The sequence below is a fragment of the Corella eumyota genome, chromosome 4 (genome assembly GCF_963082875.1).
Source record: "Corella eumyota chromosome 4, kaCorEumy4.1, whole genome shotgun sequence".
Lineage (NCBI taxonomy): Eukaryota > Metazoa > Chordata > Ascidiacea > Phlebobranchia > Corellidae > Corella > Corella eumyota.
This window is the reverse complement of record NC_137493.1, coordinates 15,254,679-15,270,598: the sequence shown is the minus strand read 5'-3', so window position 1 is coordinate 15,270,598 and position 15,920 is coordinate 15,254,679. Positions and strand designations below refer to the sequence as shown.

Sequence of the window (15,920 nt, the reverse complement as noted above, 5' to 3'; positions counted from 1 at the left end):
CCTATAAGTTTCAAAATAAACCCATAAAACTACACACTACATGTTTGTGGTTTGGATAACTTTTAACAATAGCAAAGGTTAAATGCTTTGCCAATGTAGACAAATATTTAACCTACAATTTAAAATAAATTTTTCTTGGAAGTTTTAAAATTCCATAAATCTGGTTAACATACGAGACTTTTAACCACTTTAAACTAGACTTTGTTGATGGATAGGCACCACAATCTAAAACGGGATTTAATAGACACTATCTGTTTACAAAGTAGGCGGAAAGATGATCCAAAAATAAACAAAGCTTTTTTTGTCTCGTTTCGATACGTTTTCATAAAAAAATTTGATTATTTTTATTCCCCATTACAACATGCATAACACCAGTAATTTGGTTTATTTGACATAAAGAAATAAATAATAGAAGAAAGTAATTGTTTTAATACAAACCAAATTAGAGGGAAATTAAAGATGGAGTATAGGTATTAATGCCCAAGCTAAATAAAAACAAAAAATACCCTAAATTGCGATAAGTTTTTCTTATAAAAAGCATAAAATTTGGGGGACATTAAAAATCCAACCCTATCTATAAATGACTTAAACTAATAAGATAATTGTGCCACACTGTTGCTATACCTCTTGCTTACATTTAACTTGGTTATAAATACCAAATCAATAAAAGAATAAAGGTTTACAAACAAGGAAAGTAGAATATATATTGCACTATAATAAATAAATAAACTTTATAATAAAAATCATCAATTCAAAAAAATTTAAATAAAATAGAAGTCACAGTATAAAAAATCAAACAAAAAATTAAAAACTGAATTTTATAGAATTTTTTTTTAATCCTAAAGGTTACCCACAATATTGTTTATTTACTACTTGTTGCATAACATCACAGTAGTAGCCTGTAGTCTATTTAAAAATAAATTTATAAAGTTATGATTGCATCAGTTTGTTACGTCATCCTTCTTGCGTGTCTCATAATTTCATTATAGCTAGGCAATTCTTCCCCATTGACATTATCTGTCATAATAATATTTATTTTAATAGTTATAAATATAACACTTCTAGTATACCTACTTTGCTAAATACTGATAGGTAAAGACCAGGAGCAGCGTGGTGGGGGGGTAAGAACACTTGCTACACCAGACATGAGGTCGTGGGTTCAATCCCCACTGATCTCATGCTGTAGCGCCCTCGAGTAAGGCACTATAAACGGTGCGAACTCCTGCTAAGCCAGCACTTAATCAGCAGCATAATTATGGGGCAATTCTAATCTATAATATTCTAAACTGCCACAGGCAACTCAAGACTGGGTCGGAGTAACTGATGTTACTCTATGTTTAAGTCGCGCATTCGACTTTCCCACATCGAGGATAAAGATATATACAAAAAAAAGAGGTTTTGGGTTCAAGTCCCACCAATGCTACGGTATTTGCGTTTTTTCTTAGCTTGAACACAACAGAATTTCACAGTTTTTCTAATATTTAATAACTTGCTACCATAATAAGACACTGAAAAAATATAAATTTTTAAATAAACATAAATTGCTTTTTTACCAAATACATTTGGGGGCGGATCATTTTCAAATGGGGCGCTAGGTGTAACCCCGGGTTGGGTTACCGTGAAAATGGGGGCGTCGAAACCGCTCCAGGGTAATGAAGATGACTGGGATGATCTTCCTAGAGGGAAATAATTAAAGATTGTTATACGGATAATTTTGCTATCTGCAACCACCAAAAAAATGTAAAATAAATTTTGTTAAAGGGTTTAATAATTTCTTTCAAACACATTAAATTTAAATTTTACTTTACATTACTGAGCATATATTAGTTAAATTGCTTTTTACTTATTGTATTTCTAGCTCCACCTTGCGCCGAACCATTGGGACCTTCTGTCGTAAAGTAAAAATAATTTTTAAATACAATTTTGTAATAAAGTATCGCATAGGTTTATCCAATCCACTACCTATGCATTATTAACCTTACACACTACTTATAAAATTCAAAATCTTATTTATGAATAAATTTATTATGTGAAAAGATAGATATTGCAGCTTTAATCATATAATCTTTTTAAGTCCCCAAATTCCTTTTTAAGTCCCCAACTTTTAAACAAATACTGCAAAATAAAACTGTTCTAAGTTTAACTTACCTCCTATTGTGGGAGCACTGTCTTGCCATCGGCGATTTTCTGCAATTTGTCTAAGCTCTTTCTCGCAACATTTTTTCCACGTCATGTAAGAAATTAAACATATAAGAAGTAAAACGGATATAGCCAACAAAAGAAATATTAGGATATCTGAAATGTTTTCTTCAGTTTATTATTTTACAATAGTAAATATCCGGTTTTTATAACATTAACTTTGCAAAATATTTTATTTACATTAATGACAAATTTTAAAAGCATTTAATTGTTGTGATTAATTAGTTACCTTTTTCGACCTCGGTGAGGCCTGTCATTACAACTCTATTTCGTTTGTGCTTTTTACTATTTTAATATACAGTTAATTAATTACTTTTTTCGAATTAAAAACTAACTTATTTCCTGCTATATTTGTTATAATATTAAATAATGCACAATAAAAGTAACATAAAGATCTACTAGCTATTATAGGAACTTTTTTAAATTTAACTTTTCGACAAAACAAAAAAACGAATTACTTATCAGGGCTCAGATAGCTGGTAAGTGTTTTGAAGCACACTTATTTTTTCTTATATTTATTTAACTTACGCCTACAGCTTACACCTACACATACTAAACAACAGCTTAAGCCTACACAGACTAAACAAAACGCTCAAGCTATATATTTCTATATTCGAGTAACATTTCCTTAGTTTTTACAGTGTAGGAACTTTTTGTATTCACTATTTAGCTGACTTGACAAACTGGTTTAGGCTATTTAGCTGTGAGCGTGTTAATGTCATCGCTATACAATAACAATAGACTCAAACTGTTTCGCCATCAATGTTAAATCAATCCGGTATCGATAGGAAGTATTTGCTTGTGATAAATTAGCAATATTTTAATTATTTTCTGTACGCAACTGAATTAACCTACGTAGGCGATATGTTATGACATACTACTATCATTGTACTATCCTACCTTTGTTACATGTAAATGGTGACTCATATTTCGTCTAAATATAAATGTTTATGATAAGTGTACCTTAATCCAATCAACAGAAACTATTAATTCTTTTGTGTTGCAATGCCGGGTTGGGTTATATATTTAAACCTATTTACTTAACAAAATATTTAATTTTAACCATAATATTTGCAATTGTTTTGTTGTAATAACAGTGTTGCAAAAATATAACATTTAAGAACACAAAAATAGAACACTTATAAAAATTATAAAAATTGTTTTAAACATCTTAGATACCTTTTTTTGCAAAAACATATTAAAGGTGTGTAGCAGCATGTTTTTTACAGCCTTTTTTTTCAAACAAAAGTAACACTTTTATATTTATATTTTTATTATTTCAAAACACTTAATTTTTTACCTCTACCCTGTTCCTACTAGCCCCGAAGTTTATGTAAATAAACGATTACTTTAAATAAATTTACATTGAATCAAACTAGTTTATGTATAGTAATTGTGTTTATAAATTTGAAATTTACTAATTGGTATTGATTATATGTTAAAATATCAAATAAATTTAAATACTTCAGTAATAAAGTAAATAGTATAAAAAATATTAACCCAAAAAAATTATTTGGGAATTGTTTGGCAACCTTTCTTTCTGACTTCGGACTTTCCAATTTTTTACGCAATCTCGTGTTGTAAGTCGGGCAGGTCGTTAGCCTTTAAAAAGTATTTTTGTTTTCCACGCTGCCGGCGTGATGGTAAACAGGAAATTTGCTATGTAACCCAAATCAAGTTAAAATAAGTAAGCGTTGTTAGGTTGTAATAGTTAGTCGAACAGCTAGTAAATTGTAAGTTTAAAGAAGAGAATTTACAATTTTACGAAAAAAAATAAACTGTTTTTGTTTTACTATTCCTTCAACATACTGACTGTCTGACAAGATATCTAATACATTTTTTTGTTTTTTTATTAGAAATGAAAACTTAATTTTAACTCATCTGGTTACAAAGAAACAACCAAAATTCCGTCGTTAAAAAAGATCGATTCTCAGCCAGCTTTCAATAAATCCTACGTAAGTTTATTATTTAAAAATGAGTTAATTTAAATAAAGTTTTTTATGTTATATTTACTTATTGTAATTTTTATGTATTATTTGTGTGACTAAAATTTTTATATTTTACATGTAAGTTGCATGTTTTTTACAAAAATTTATATATATATAAAACCTCTTTTTTTGATTTTTCTAGTACCCCATTGCTACAAAGTACGTTTCAAAACAAGAAGGTCTGACCCTCTACCAAGAACAGCTCGACTTTAACTTTGCCCCACCTTGGAACCCTAGCTAGCAGAATACAAACTTAAAGTTCTTGTTTTAATTTATTTTTTTAATTTCTTCAATTCCCCATAGTAAGTATTAGCAGCAAAAATATTTATTTAAATTAATACCAAATCAAATAAATCAAACCCTAACTATATAACTTTATCATAAGAGTTAAAACAATAAAAGTGTGTTTTTCATTGACCGGCAGCGTGGTATAAAAGTCAGAACACTTTCTACACCATATAAGACCCTGGGTTCGATCCCCAGTGCTCTCATGCTGTAGCGCCCTTGAGTAGGGCACTATAAAAGGTATTAACTTCTGCTGAGCAAGAACTCAATCAGCAGCGTAATTATCAGACAATTATGTTCTATATTATTCCAAACTGCCACAGGCAACTCGAGACTGTGTCGGGGTAACTGTTGTTACTCTATGTTGATATATACAAAGAAATGTTCAAAAAGTTTTCCAGTAATCTAATTTTTTTTATTTATTCAGTTTGCAAACATTAACTGTTGGACTTTGATTTTACTTCGTAACAAAAATAAGATCCAACGAAATGAAGCCAGTTTACAATGTCGAAAAACTAACTTGTGATGATGTTAAGGTTATGACTTACATTGATGAAGAAGAAATAATCAGGCAGAAAATTGAAAATGAAGTAGGCCATTAAAAATTTAAATAATTTCCTATAAAAATCAGGTTATTTTGGATCAAATTGGTATGTTTTCACTTTGGGCAAAAAAAAATCTGACTTTATTCGAAATATTTTTTTGTGTGATCAAGGCCTTTGGAGATGATCCATTCTACATCTGCAATGTGGATGACATTATCGGCAAACACATGAGGTGGTTAAAGGAGTTTCCCCGCATCAAACCTCATTATGCGATAAAATGCAACCCCAACCCAGTCATGTTAAGACTCTTGGCTGCTATAGGAACTGGATTTGATTGTGCTAGCAAGGTGATTGAAATTTTATATTCGAAACTTTAGATAAGTTTAATTTAACTATTTTTTAGAGATAAATAAAGACAAAAACACAATAACCATCAAAAAAAAAATTAATTAATAAAAATATATCCATTTTTTTTAACATTTTAAAGGCCCAAGTATATATATTACATAAAGTCAATGTTCTATATAGCTCTATTTATTTCTGGGTAATATACCAAGTGTATTAAATGTATTACTTAGTAATTGGTACTAGGAAATCAAAATATTGGTTGTGGTAGTCAAAATATCCTAATAAAAATTGATAACAGTTAGCTAGACCATGTTGAACTAACCGCATTCTATGTAAAAAACAATTCACACATTCATATCTTAATTTAAACCTGATGACAAGACGTGATATTTAAAAACTTTAAATCCTTTTGTGATTATTATTTAAATACTATTAGGAATTGCTAAGTCTTAAAAAAAATCAATTTTTCACAAGAATATTATTGGTAATGACAGTCCATCAATATTGATTTTTTTTAATAACAGTTTTTAAAAACAATTGTTATATATATATTTACCTAAAAAGCTTTATTGTGTTTTTATAGCTAAAATACTCACCAAAAAAAACTCTAAAGTTATATTTTTATGTTAACATTTTTTTTTCTGTTATATATATATAACTAATTTTTTATTTAATAAAAATTTATTTTTTTTAAATTTATTTTTTTGTTTCTGACAGCCTGAAATCCTTCAAATGCTAAACCTTGGTGTGGCGCCAGATAGAATAATTTACGCCAACCCATGCAAACAAGCCTCTCATATCAGATATGCTCGAGATAACAATGTTAACTTGATTGTATTCGATAATGAAGAAGAACTGATAAAGATGAAGAAATATTACCCCAGTGCTAGGTAAAAACTTCTTTCAAAAATTTTTTAATATGATGTAGTTAAATAAAACTTCCGTTTGTGGTGGGCGGTAAATATCGCAGACAAATATTTGTTGTGGGTTGTGTCCATATTCTGTCAATTAATATTTTCTGTCAAATTTTCTTTCCATTTTTTGTCAAATTGTTGACTTTAGGGCAGGGTTTTGACTAGTACATTTTAATAAAATATACCATTGCATTTATAGGTTTAATTATTATTATTATTATAACTCTTTCTTAAGTGTGAAAAATGTTTGTTATCTATAGTACATGCCAACAGCTGGAATCTAACCCAGGCCTCTGTTCTTAAGTTCTATATTTAGTTTTGTAAATACCGGAAGTATAAACAGCAATTATAATTCCACCCTACACCAATATACAGTTAAAAAAACAACGCTATTGTATTAAAGCTTTTTTTAGCGTTTTTTTTATTAAAATATTTATAACTGATCCAATATTATAATGGAATGCTTATTTATGTGATGTAATGCTTTCAATAATGACAGTATCTCTATTATTCATGTGAATTTTAACTGACTTGTAATGCCAAATGACACTAATGACAGTAAAATCTTTTGTTATTATTTAGATTGGTGCTACGAATACAAACTGATGATTCTGCATCTGTGTGTCAGTTTAGTTTGAAGTACGGTGCTCACATTGATTCGAGTCCAAAACTTATTCAAACTGCTTTTAAAATGGGACTAAACGTAGTGGGAATTAGGTAAAAGTTTATACTGTGAAAGGGCTACCTAAAAAGATTAAATTTTATGATATTATAACCCATATAGTTAACTTAACTATAAAAACTATAAAATAACAACTAGTTGCATTGCCACTATCGAATTTTAAATTTGTTGTTAACTGAACCGGCAGCATGGTGTGGTGGTCAGAACATTAGTTTTAACTACATGAGGTCTTGGGTTAAATTCACACTGTTCTCATGCTGTAGCGCCCTTGAGTAAGGCGCTATAACATAATGAACTCCCGTTAACACTTAATCAGCAGCTTAATTATCGGGCAGTTGTAATCTATATATATAATATTTTAAACTACTACCAAAAGGAACTCAAGACTGGGTCGGGGTAACTGATGTTACTCTATGTTTAGGTCGTGAAGTCGACCTTTTCACATCGAGGATAAAGAAATGTAAAAAAAATTGAAAATTATTTATTTTTATAGTTTTCATGTTGGGAGTGGTTGCCAAGATGTAAATGCTTTTGTCAAAGCTCTGGAAAATGCTCGGTCATTATTTGATTATGCTGAGTCGATCGGTGTTGAGTTTAATTTACTCGATATCGGAGGTGGATTTCCTGGCACCGAAGATGTTAGTCTAAAGTTTGAAAAGGTATATTTCTACGTTTTAAATTTGACATTTATTTTAAAGAAAGGTGTACTTCTAAAAGCACTAAAATACTAAAAATTCTTTTTAGACATATATGTAAATATATAGATATGTATGTCTAATTTAGCGGTCTTTAAAATAAAAAAAAATGCTGTTTTTTGTGCTCAGGTAAATTATAATGTCCACATATTAGTTGTGACCATATTACAACAATTAAATAGCAGCTCAAAGGGCAGGCAATTAACTAGAAATATAAATAAGAGACCATTTTATACACTTATTAAATTGCTTTTTTTGTTTTAACTTTAGGTTTAACTTATAAGAATTAATTTTGCTATATATAACTTTAAATTTTTTTTTTGAAAATATTTAAAAAACAATATTTTTTTAGATTACTTCTGTGGTGAACGAGCACCTTGATCTCTTGTTTCCACTCGAGCAATATCCTCAAGTTGAAATCATAGCTGAACCAGGTCGTTTTTACGCAGCCTCTGCTTTTACTCTTACCACCAATGTGATTGCTAAGAGAGAAATAGCTAGAGACACTATACAGACTCAAACAGATAAGGGTAGGTTAATTTAAAAGTTTCTTAAAGTGTGATTTTTATGTAAATTGGTAGCCGTTGAACAAAAACGCTATAGCGATGAGAAATAATTTTTTTTTAATTTTTAATGTTTATGTGAATTACTTTTTTTTTAACTATCAAAAGCACAATAGTTTTTTTTTGTATATATCTTTATCCTCGATGTGGGAAAGTCGATTGCGCGACTTAAACATAGAGTAACATTAGTTACTCCGACCCAGTTTTGAGTTGCCTGTGTCAGTTTGGGATATTATAGATTATAATTGCCCGATAATTAAGCTGCTGATTAAGTGCTGGCTCAGCAGGAGTTTATACCGTTTATAGGCCTTACTCAAGGACGCTACAGCATGAGATCAGTGGGGATTGAACCCACGACCTCATGTGTGGTGCAGCAAGTGTTCTTACCACTACACCACACTGTCGGTTAAGTGAAATTAGAATAAATACTTGCTTTATTTTCATATTCAAATTCTAAATTATGATGTTTAGTGAGCATTTTGAATACTGTAGCAGCTACAAAGAATGACGAACCAGCATATATGTATTATATTAATGATGGTTTGTACGGTTCTTTTAACTGCTTGTTTTATGACCATGCTCATGTGTCCCCTACATTAATACATGTAAGTAAAATCTATGCTAAATTACAAAAATAATTTGTTTTGCTTGATTACCATGGTTCATTTATTTTATTTTTGGGCAACATAATACCAAAAATTAATTGATTTTGTAATCACGATATAAACACATTAGTATAACTACACATAACAAACTAATGTTTATGTTTATAGTAAAATGTCAGTTATCATATTTTGTAAACAATAATTAGAAAATTTTAAAGTAGATTTTATTTTGTTTTTTATTTAAATATAACTTCAAAAAAATTAATCTGTTTGTTAATTAAATTATTGGATATTACAAAACTAGCAGACATAATTTAAACTATGTGCACTAAAATCTGCATAAAATTATGCTTTTTTCAATTTTTGTCACTTCATAAAAAAACTAAATTTAATTTTTTTTTAGGATAAGCATAGAGATGATGCGGTATTCTCATCCAGCATCTGGGGACCCACTTGCGACGGTTTGGATCGAATTCTGGAGCATGTAATGTTGCCTCAACTCCAGCAGCAAGACTGGATCATATGGAAGGGTAAAAACCTTAATTTTCCCAAAATTATTTTAAAAAAAAATGATTTTTTTATATAAATTTATGCAATTTTAAATATCTTAAGACAATAAAAAAAAATGTTGTTTTAATTTTTTTTTTAATTTTATTTAAAAAACCAAAATGTTTCAGACATGGGTGCCTATACTGTAGCAGCAGGGTCAGCATTTAATGGTTTTAAGACCACTCGAATCTTATACTTTGTTACAGAGGAGTATTTGTAAGTAGATCTTATATACACCTTCAATATACACCTTCATTATTACTCATTTTTAATTTGAAATTAATTCTATAATATATATTGTTGTAGACTTAAAGAAAAAAATTATTTTAATTTTTAAAAGTTTTTTTTTTATTTAAACTAATTTTTTTTACGACCAATTGATTATGGCATCATAATTTACTTTACAGGGATCATCTTAGGACACTATCTGGTGCTGCTGAGATCCAAAACATCAATTTTCTGGGATGCGAAAAATACATAAAAGTAATATTTAATTTTTTTTATCATTACTATTGCTGTCATGTAATTAAAAAAAAACTGTTTATTTTGAAAACAAAATAGGAGCGGTAATCAAACTTTGAACCTCAGATGTGATATGTTTATTGTCTGGACCCTCGGGCCAATATTTTGGTTTAACCAAATATACATCATTAGTTCACAAAGAAAATGGGCATAAATATATTATGTATTTTACTGGTACTAAATGTGGTAAACTTATTTTACTTTGATTTAAAAGATCGGGGCTTTGGTTCAATTCCCACCGCAAGCATAGTTTTATATATATTTTCAATGAAATTAGACAAAAAACATAACCAACAAACACTGGTCTTTTAATACAATTAAAAGCTTTCAAAGCAAGTTTCCTTTCAAAGCTTTCAAAGCAATTTAAATGGTAATAATTAGAATTTGATTTAAATTCAATTTAATTTTTGTACAGGGTGGTTTTGATGGTTCTTCTGAATTTGAGGTCAACAAAAAAACGATTCTAAATGGGCATCGTCAAGCTATCCCAGTTAAAGTTTAAATTAACTTAACACCATAACTTTTAACCATCACTTTTATATATACCTAACACAAGTTTATAGAATGTAACAAATTTAAAAAAATATCATCTTTCTGCTGTCAAAGGTTTAATTTTCTGCCTGAATAAGTAAATAATTTTTTGCCAACCAGTTTATGATTGCTAATAGGGGGAATAATTTTAGTGTAGCCTGTATTTTGCTAGTGTGTGTTTTGCGTTTTAAATTTCACGGTTTCTTAGTTTGGTTGTCACAAAATTGAAATAAAAAACTGTATTTATAAAATATCGCACAAGCACAAAAATATCCAAAAATTAAAAGCTCGTAGCAGAATTTTGGTAAGCGTATGTAAGGATTTTGCTCTAGGGTACATTTTATAAAAGATTACGAGAAAATTTTGGCCAAAAATTCCGACTAAAGTCCCGCTAAGTAAAGGTCGTTATTGTGTTACGCTGTTAAGGTGTTTGTGCTGTTGGAAAAATCATTTATAATCCTTGTCAGAGTTGATCTCTCTGTTTATTTTTAAAGGTGTCGATTAAAAATTTAATCGAGTAGTTCTTGGAAATTAATAAACAACCAAGTCTTTGTATTTTCTCGATACAGTAAATATAAAACAGGCCTAAAATAACTTATAAAAATGTAGCTTAAACTGCCACCACGTGGCTGCAAGTTTGCTAAACTCGTAGTAGGTTAGTTTAATAATCTCCATCTTCAAGTGTCCTATTACCGCCATTTTCTGTACCACTACTGCCATTTTCGGTCGGGTATTCGTTAAGTGCATTACTTTTTTCCGTTATTTGTGGCCTACAACTAAACAAAGGTGGCCTACGTTGATTTCTTATCACACTTCGTATCCAGTCTAAATGAGGGAATATTGCGGTAAATATCGAAGGCATTCCGTTGTTTTGTGGCGAATCGCAGTTACTGGCTGTGTTTGATATAGTCCCGGCCAAGTAGTACCCTTCACAAGCATCCGAATTGATATTGGGGCATACGATTGGCCCTCCCATATCGCCCTGCAAGCAAAGATAAATTGTGTTAGTGCTAAAATTACGACGGCAAAGTATTTGGTTTGTTACATTTTATTATTTGGTTGTAATTATTTTGGTCGTTTTAGTAGTCCTTAATTCCGTTTTAAAGATTAATAATAAGCCAATATATTAGGTGAATAAAATTCAAAACTAACTACGACAACTCAAGGCTGAGTCATTGTAATTAATGTTATTCTATATTTAGGCTGTAAAGTCGGCTTGTAAAGTTAGCTTAAAGTATGCTCTCGTCTAGGCTTTAAAATCAAAGAAAAGTTTTATTTAAGACAAACATTTTCTAAACCTTGCACGTCGATCGTCCTGGCGCACCATAGGAACACATTTTGTCTTCAGATAAAAGATTACCGTAAACTTGCTGGCATTTTAGTTTGGAGAGAAACGGAAATTCCACTTCGTTTAGAACGCCAAGAGACGCTCTTCGATTGGCTGCAATCACAATATAGGTTTAAGGATCGTGTATTAAAGGCTGCATCTTAAAAATTGTCCGAAAATATTATTTATATATATTCCACAGTTTTAGTGCGTGGTAGCCTAGTGTAATTTGCAACTTTTAAGCCGGTCTTAAGTTGCTTTGCCAATTTAGGATATTCTTTACGTTAATATGTGATTATTAACCTGTTGAATGGTTTATAACTATGAAAGTAGAAAGTGTTGCATAATTATGAACTAAGTATAGGCCTAACTACATATAGTGCTTTTTATACGTACGTCCTACACCATAGCCTGTTGCAATACAATTCGTAATATCGCCATCATGGACAAGATTGTCCCAGTCTTGATGTGGTGTTGTAGGTAAACATGCCGCACTGACTGTCGAAGGAAAACCAAATTTTCTGTGAGGTTTGATTCGAATTAAGGCAACGTCAGCGTCGCTGTTGGTTACTAAAACAAGGGTTGTCAGTTTATTTTGTATTGTATTTATATTTCTCTTTATCCTCGATGCGAGTCAGTGCCCCAAAAAAGATATATTACAACAGTATTTTGGTATATAATATAAATCTACATTATATTTGGACAATATGTGAATATATGTTTTCACAGTGTTTTTTACCTTGTCCGTCGAAGCAGGGATGGGGAATAATGTTGGAAACTCCATAATTAAGTCTTCCTTCTTCGTATTCTGCCGTAAAATTCCACAAACCCAAAATAACTTGAATTTGGTAAAAGCCCCTTCATATAAATCATACTTAAAAACGTTAAACAGTGTTGGGAAAATGTGTATTTATAGTTAAGAACATTAAAATCTTGTGGTTTTTAAATGTTAAACTTGTTTTTGTTTGTTTGTTATGTATAGTCTAGTAAGAATGTAATAAAATGTCGACCATTTTTATTTTCTATATTTCCTAAAGTATAACGTCATTTTGAAAAATGTCTACGTAGTAATGAATCGAAATTACACAGCCTAAACCCGTTTTAATTAGTGATTGTATAGGTTATTGTAAGAAGCAGTTTAGAAAACATTACTTGGTTAGATCTTGTCTAATCTTTTCTAGGAATTTGTTAAAACGTCGCGTTTTATGAGTTCTAATCTTGACAAAATATGCGAGCAAACGGGATTATGCTGAGAATTTAAAAGGTGTGCTTATGTTCAAAAATGCTTTTACATAAAAGGCTGTCATATTTGGTGGGCAAACTCAATTTCAGTATTTTGTAAACGTGCTCGTTTTCGATTGCGTTAAACGCTTTGAAATATATACCTATAATGCTTTGGGCATGCAATTTTTGATGCTACTAAATATAGCATGCCTTATATTTATTTAAGATTATATCATACGATTTGTATATATATATTTGATTTTGATGATCTAAATTTGAATCTAGATATGTCGGCCTATAACGATTATTATCAAACTAAAAAAAAGATAAAGTTTTTACATAATATTTCCAAAAAACTATTCGCCAGAATTGAATAAAAATGGTGTATAAAATTTCTTACATTGGGCAATACGCAGAAGTTAGTAAAAAGTTTGATGATATCAGAGTAGCTCCACAGCTAAACACTGATTGGATATTTCGTTTTCTTCCAATAACCATCGCCTGCCAAGGCCATCTTCCTTTCCTTGTAACAGCTCCTCCGACAATTTTGAAATCTGAAGAAAAATATATAAAATTAATTTTTAATATTTAGAAATTTTTAATATCTTAGCTTAGTTTAAAAAAATTATTGCCAATTTAATACAATCAATTTATTGTAAGGATATTATTTTTTTATTACTTTTTAATACTCAATATGAGTTGGCATATTTAAAACTAATCCAGCTCACCAACGTAATAAGACACACATTGGTTAAAAATGAGTCATAATGTGAAAACAAAATTGCGAATTAAAGGTAAATAACATTGATATGGATAAATATAGATTATTTGACCGACTTTTCAAGATTACTTCTGTTTACTAAGTGTCATAGATTGACAATTTAATTAATTTATAAGCAGATTATAAAATATATTAAGAGTAAGTCTATATAATTACAGTAAACTAACGCCGATTTTCGGATTTATATCTATCATTTTTAATTGGACACTTTAAAAAAATTAGGTTTTAAATTACTAAAGCCACAATTCAGCAAAAATTTTTAAATTAATTATAGATGAATTTATCAACGTTTTAAAAAATAAAGTTTTAATTTTTAATGATACCTTATGGAAATTATAAATAGAATTTTAAAAATATATTTTGATTTAATTTAGCAAAAAACTTACATTTATTCTGTCCAAAAGTAGTATAAACAAGCGACAGGGCCACAAATAATAAAAATATTTTTCCAGTCTTTTCTATTCCGTATGCTTTCATTTTTGATCAATAAACTTTAATTCTTAAAACGTTTTTGGCAACTCTTTTAAATTCGGTTGTGGTGTAAATCTGATAGATCGTCTCTATTTTTCATCCTAAATTTATAAGTCAGAGCAGTGTGTATATATAGGAATATACCTACAAACAAAATATGAAAAAGTTTTAAGATACCAAAATAGAAACAAGCTAATTGCACGACGAGTACACAAAAACGCCTTTTTTCCTAATGTTTTTAAATGTTTTCTAAGTTAACTTCTTTTTTATAGTCAAGTTTAAACTTTATGTGTTGCTTTAGTCACTTCAAGGCTAAAACATTTTTTTATTTGAGCCTAAATTTCTGATTTTTTATATACAAACTCCACCCAGACATTGACATTTAGTTCTTGACAAGGCAAAACATAGTTAGTTACAATGTTTATATACAAAAATACCGAAAAAATCTTGACCTGTTTGCACTTTCACATTTCAATTTAATTAAAAATCGCCATATTTAATTACTAAAAAAATATTCAAAAAAGCATTAAAATTAAATTAACTATTTTTTTTCTATTTCTGTTTGAAATTATAAAATCAAATTATAAAATCATTTATAAAATCAAATTATAAAATCAATTATAGTATTGCCTTTTAAAAAACTAGACATTACATATTATGCTCTTTATTTTAAGTTCTTTTTACTGCTTTTTTCTAGTTCTTCAACGTTGTTTTTTGGGACTTAATTTATCGTTAATTCCCTTAAAACCTCAAAAAAAATATTTTCTCAACAAGATTTTTAGATTTTTATCTCTTACTCATACCCGAAAGATTTTGCAAGCTAAAAATATTTATCTTAGTCTTGGTAATCTTTATAATCAACCCGTTTTAATCGAACCCAATCTGTAATATTCTGTTAAAATTAGTTTTTTGACAAGTTCTGATATAATTGTGTCGATAATTACAGTTGTTTTTTTACTGTAACGACATTTTTATTGCGTAATCATGTTTATTAAAATATTATAGACATGATTTTTTTTCGAAAAATATCAAACTGTTTATTTTCTTACAAAATTTGACTGAACAAAATTGAGCCCTGATGCGTTTTTGGGGTAAAATATTAGTAAAGCAATTTCCAGTTCGAGGTATTAAATCATTATTTGATACAATGCTATTCTTATCTTACCTGAAAATTACATTTATAAAAAAAAACTTGGCATTTAGGCTGACTGTGCGGTACAAACAATGCTGTAAACAAAAACAAACTAAACTTTTCCTGGAATTACACGATGTTAAGGTTATGATAAAATATGCTGATTTTAGTCTGATAACCTTATTGTTTGTTCGATTAGAAATATAACACAAAATCACCTACGATTAAGGGTGTATATCGTGATATAGCGTGAACACACCGCATAAGAGCATTTTACCAAAGAACGTGTCCAATTTATACAGCTCGAGCGAGCGGGATGCTAAAAAACAAGGCGCTATTAATACGATTATGTCAATTTTAAAAGTAATTTTGACAAGAGACACGCTTCTATGTAGGACTGCAGTTTAATCCAGCTTAAAACGTAGGCTGGGTTCAAGGAAAAAACTGCCCGCGCACTTACAACAAGGTCGGATTACGATAAATTAAGGCCGCATGGACGATTACATGCGCTTATGAAATACTTGTCGACACATTGAAGATGACGTCACTCATGTTTAAA

General features: G+C 29.6%; 3 protein-coding genes across 3 annotated transcripts; 1 reads left to right on the top strand and 2 right to left on the bottom strand.

Annotated features, from left to right (window-relative positions):
- Positions 1–369: 369 nt before the first annotated feature.
- Positions 370–2,546, bottom strand: LOC145751106 (uncharacterized). Its single transcript, XM_082567188.1, has 5 exons — positions 2,429–2,546; positions 2,149–2,295; positions 1,844–1,888; positions 1,554–1,676; positions 370–1,017 (listed from the first exon to the last, which is right to left on the bottom strand). The coding sequence occupies exons 1-5, from the start codon at positions 2,454–2,456 to the stop codon at positions 950–952; spliced, it is 411 nt and encodes a 136-aa protein (XP_082423314.1). The 5' UTR covers positions 2,457–2,546; the 3' UTR covers positions 370–949.
- A 1,509-nt stretch (positions 2,547–4,055) lies between these two features.
- On the top strand, positions 4,056–10,981 carry LOC145751377 (ornithine decarboxylase-like). The gene is made up of 13 exons (XM_082567507.1): positions 4,056–4,154; positions 4,330–4,489; positions 4,900–5,062; positions 5,188–5,364; positions 6,083–6,255; positions 6,862–6,996; positions 7,455–7,620; positions 8,009–8,186; positions 8,691–8,824; positions 9,228–9,354; positions 9,502–9,589; positions 9,781–9,856; positions 10,311–10,981. The coding sequence occupies exons 3-13, from the start codon at positions 4,961–4,963 to the stop codon at positions 10,395–10,397; spliced, it is 1,443 nt and encodes a 480-aa protein (XP_082423633.1). The 5' UTR covers positions 4,056–4,154; positions 4,330–4,489; positions 4,900–4,960; the 3' UTR covers positions 10,398–10,981.
- On the bottom strand, positions 10,651–14,368 carry LOC145751378 (chymotrypsinogen A-like). Its single transcript, XM_082567508.1, has 6 exons — positions 14,145–14,368; positions 13,378–13,531; positions 12,493–12,611; positions 12,150–12,323; positions 11,725–11,867; positions 10,651–11,408 (listed from the first exon to the last, which is right to left on the bottom strand). Exons 1-6 carry the CDS (start codon positions 14,233–14,235, stop codon positions 11,088–11,090), a joined length of 1,002 nt encoding a protein of 333 aa, XP_082423634.1. The 5' UTR covers positions 14,236–14,368; the 3' UTR covers positions 10,651–11,087.
- Positions 14,369–15,920: the final 1,552 nt, after the last annotated feature.